The 4,645-nt window shown below is 48.3% G+C and overlaps 1 protein-coding gene across 1 annotated transcript; it reads right to left on the bottom strand.

Moving 5' to 3' along the window:
• Positions 1–791: 791 nt before the first annotated feature.
• Positions 792–2,111, bottom strand: GPR32 (G protein-coupled receptor 32). Its single transcript, XM_037148974.2, is given in 6 exon segments — positions 792–968; positions 1,177–1,347; positions 1,501–1,605; positions 1,608–1,850; positions 1,852–1,981; positions 2,107–2,111. Coding segments are annotated over 6 exon segments (831 nt in total).
• Between the last annotated feature and the right edge of the window lie 2,534 nt (positions 2,112–4,645).

Raw genomic sequence — 4,645 nt, 5'->3', positions numbered from 1 at the left:
AACACAGTAGCTTTCCAAGCCGCTCGCCACCATACATGCTGTGGCAGATTGCAAAAATGGCCCCCAGCCCCGCATACTTCCTGTGTCTGTGCTCCTTGGTGATGCCACTTTGCAAAATTTTTCCCCATCAGAGGTGAAATGCATTGCCCCACCCTTTGAACCTAGCAACAAAGTGTCAAGTGCTCATGCTCACGCAACCACCCCCCTAGCTGACCTGCAGGATGATGAGAGCTCCGTGGCTAAGTCAATTGCCACGGTCCCGGTCACCCCTCCCAGAAGCACAGAGTCACTCAGCTGAGCGCATGAGGAAGCCCAGACCAGACTCGCAACTGCTCAGCCGAGCCCAGCCCAAATTGCTGACCACCGAAATCAGAAAAGGTAACAGTTTTAAGCCTCTAGGTTTTTGGAGTGTTTGTTATGCAGCAAAAGTTAACTGATACACTTGCCTTCTAGACCATGGAAAGGGAGGGATATAGGACAGACCCCCTTCCATTCCAGGGCACTTCAAAGAAGTTAGATTGATTACTTCTGCTCACACCTATGGACCAGAAGGTATTCACATGACTATACCTGGTTGCAAAGGACACTGGGAAACTTCATTTTTTTTTCCTGGCTCACCACAAAGACTTCTATTTGAAGTCTTCCTATAAAGGAAGGGTAGAATGGTTACAGGGAAATAATCAGGTGTCTGTAATGCAGAGATTTAGCTGAAGTGCTGCCAGGAGGACTTCCTGAAAGAAGAGGCCAGATTTGGCAGGGTCTTGGAAGCCAGCCTGTAAAGGAGCTGCAAACTACGCAGGAGGATTTTCCGCTTCCACCTGAATGTCTCCATCATCCCCTGGACACTTCTCCTTGGGAGCAAAGTGAATGAGAAACCCCTCCCCACCAAATGCCCCAGCCAGGGCAGAAGGCAGGGACTGGAAAAACTTTTTTTGGAAATCTCTGCCAACAAAGACGTAGAGGAGGCCCTGGCTGGTGTAGCTCAGTGGATTGAGCTCGGGCCTTCGAACCAGAGGATCACGGTTTGATTCCCAGTCAGGGTACGTGCCTGGGTTGCAGGCCAGTTCCCAGCAGCGGATGCACAAGAGGCAACCACACATTGATATTTCTCTCTCTCTCTTCTTCCCTTCCCCTCTAAAGATAAATACATAAAATCTTTACAAAAACAAAAAAGACATAGAAGAAAGGGTTGAGGTAGCTGTAGAGGCAGCCTAAGGAGAAGGTAGCCCAGAGGACAAGCAGCATTTTGGGGTCATGAGGGTTCCACATCCCCAAGTGGACCAAGAGTGCCACGTTAAACAGGAACTGCAAGGTGAAGAAGGCGCTCACCAACACCAGCAGCAACCTCTTTGGTGCGGATGACCACCAGGGGCACCAAGAAGCTCACCACAAAGTAAGTGATGGTCACAGCCATGTACCTTTTGCAAGTCACGGGACCCCAGTCACCGGAGCTTTCCTGACCCTCGTTTTCTGTGCGGAACTTGAAGTAGCAGTACTTACACCCCTGCGGTTCCTCAGTGGCCTGGAATCCGGAGAGGAAACGCTGGCAGCCAGGAGCCACGCCCAGACAGCCAGCCAGCTCGCTCGCTGCACGGTGCGGGGGCGGTTCGGACCCAGCTCGGGTACAGGACGGGTGTACAACAGTCCGCAGAGATGAGGATGAGGAGGCAGATGCTGGTGAAGAAGGTGAAGGGCATGTACAGCTTGCAGGCTAAGTCCTCAAGAGGCCACTGGTCGCTGGCCAGGCTCTAGATGGAGACAAGCAGGGACACCAGGACTGCAAAGTCGGCGAGGGCCAAGTGGAAGAACCACGTGGTAGTGGCAATGTGGGACAAGCGGAAGGCAGTCAGTCATCCGGAGCGCCAGCCCCTTGTCCACCACGCCGACCCCGAAGGACACAGACAGGGTGGCTGTGGTCAGCATGCGGAGACGCTGCGCCTCCGCAGGTTGGCATTTGGGAGCAGAGGTGAGGTTCGTCTTTCTCGAACAAGAGCGATGACCACAGGCAGAGTCACAGTCCACCTTGCACTGTCTTTCAGAGCTCGTGGCCCCTCTAAGGCCCCTTTATTGATTTCTCCACTCAGCCCAGGGTTGTTGAGCACTTACTGCATAAGTCACTGTGGTATTGCGCTAGGTCCTGCCCTTGAATAAAACGGGTCCTCGCAGAACTTACCTCCTAGTGGGAGCTGTCGGACGGGAAGCATTATATGTGCAGTAAATGTAGCCTTAAAATCCTGCTTTAGAAGGTTACAAGAGCTATGAAAAAAATTAAAAGGATTGCCCTGGCGGGTATGGCTCACTGGACTGAGTGCCAGCCTGCAAAAGAAAAAGTCACTGGTTCGATTCCCAATCCAGGCACATGCCTGGATTACAAGCCAGATTCTCCAGTAGGGGGCGCATGAGAGGCAACCGCGCACTGATGTTTCTCTCCATCTCTTTCTCCTTCCCTTTTCCTCTCCCTAAAAGTAAATAAATGAAATCTAAAAAAGAAAAACATGATTTAAATTGTATTTATTTATTTGTTTATTATTTTTGTAAAGACTTTATTTAAATTTAGAGAGAGAGGAAGGGAAAGAGAAAGAGAGGGAGAGAAACATCAGTGTGTGGTTGCCTCTCATGCAACCCCTACTGGGGACCTGGCCTGCAACCCAGGCATGCGCCCTGACTGGGAATCGAACCAGAGACCCTTTGGTTCACAGGCCAGCACTCAATCCACTGAGCCACACCAGCTAGGGCAGATTTAAAAAAATTTTTTTTTAATTTTTTAATTTTTTATTGATATGCTGTTACAGTTGTTCTATTCCCCCTTTCATTCCCCTCCACCCTACCCCCCCATCCCCACCATTACCCCCCCTTTAGTTTATGACCATGTGTCTCAAGTCCTTTAGATTCTATATTTCCCATGCTATTCTTGCCCTCCCCAATCTATTTTCTACCTACTGTCTATGCTACTTATTTTCTGTACCTTCTCCTCCCTTCTCCTCCTCCCACTCCCCTGTTGCTAACCTTCCTTGAGATCTTCATTTCTATGTTTCCACTCCTGATCTAGCTGTCCTTTTAGTTTGCTTTCGTTTTAGGTGTGGTTGTTAATAACTGTGAGTTTGCTGTCCTTTCACTATCCATTTTTTTTATCTTCTTTTTCTTAGATAAGCCCCTTTAACATTTCATATAATAAGGGCTTGGTGATGATGAACTCCTTGAATTTGATCTTATCTGAGAAGCACTTTATCTGTCCTTCCATTCTAAATGAAAGCTTTGCTGGATAGAGTAATCTTGGATGTAAGTCTTTGGATTTCATGACTTGGAATACTTCTTTCCAGCCCCTTCTTGCCTGTAAGGTCTCTTTTGAAGAATCCGCTGACAGTCTGATGGGGACTCCTTTGTAGGTGACTGTCCCCTTAGCTCTTGCTGCTTCTAGAATTCTCTTTCATTTTAATCTTGGCTAATGTAATTATGATGTGCCTTGGTATGTTCCTTCTTGGGGTCCAACTTCTTTGGGACTCTCTGAGCTTCCTGGATTTCCTGGAAGTCTATTTCCTTTACCAGATTGGGGAAATTCTCCCTTATTATTTGTTCAAATAAGTTTTCTACTCATGGCTGTTCCTCTTCCCCTTTTGGTACCCCTATAATTAGGATGTTGGAGCATTTAAAGATGTCCTGGAGGTTCCTAAGCCTCTCTTCATTTTTTTGAATTCTTGTTTCTTCATCCTTTTCTGTGTGGTCATTTTTTTCCTCTTTCTGGTCCACTCCTTTGATTTGAGTCCCAGTTTCCTATCCATTTCTATTGATTTCCTATGCAATTCCCTTCATTTCTATTAGTTTAGCCTTCATATGTTCCTCTAATTTGTGACCAAAATCAACCAGTTCTGTGAGCATCCTGATCACCAGTGTTTTGAACTGGGCATCTGAAAGTTTAGCTATTTCTTCATCGCTTAAATTTATCGGCTCTGGGGCTCTGAGTTGTTCTTGAGCCACGTTTTGATCTGTTCGTGCCTGTTACCTACGAGGAGGTGTTCACCAGGGCGGGGCCACCCAGGTTGCTGGTTTGTGACGCTGTATGTGGGGGCGGGGTCAGAGAGGGACAATGGCGGTCCCCTCTGCCACTTTCCACCACTGGGACCTGCACGGTCTGTTTCACCGTTTCGCTCCTTCACCGGTTTATGGCGTGGTCAGCCCTCAGTGAGTCCACTGCCTTGCACCCTCAGTGGGTCCGCCCGCTACTTCACACCTGGGATCTGCCTATGGCTGCCGGCCCGCCTGGGTTGTGCGCCTGGGTCAGTCCGGTGGATCTCTCCTGCCTGACCCCACTCTTCTCTGGCTCTGCCCCTCTTACCGGTTTGGCTGAAGGGTTCGTTGTTGTCGGACTTCCGTGTAGTTCAATTTTCTGTGGTTTGGCTGCATTTTTGTTGCTAAAACTTTGTTGTTTTTAAACTTGGTTGTGTGAGAAGGTAAAGTGCTTCCACCTACGCCTGCATCTTGGCGGAAGTCTCAACATCCCCTCTTTTATGAACTGTTTCTTCCTATCTTTTGCCCACTGGCTTCCTGGAATCCAAGAGGTTTGTTCCCTTTTCTGTCACTTGACGTGAAGAGATTATTAGTGTGATTTCTGTCACATGAAGTACAATTTTGTTCAAGTCAGTTTCTT

Source organism: Artibeus jamaicensis, unplaced genomic scaffold (assembly GCF_021234435.1).
Source record: "Artibeus jamaicensis isolate MK-2021 breed Jamaican fruit bat unplaced genomic scaffold, CSHL_Jam_final scaffold_804, whole genome shotgun sequence".
NCBI lineage: Eukaryota > Metazoa > Chordata > Mammalia > Chiroptera > Phyllostomidae > Artibeus > Artibeus jamaicensis.
Note: the sequence above shows the minus strand (reverse complement) of the source record. Positions and strands in the feature narration are given on the sequence as shown.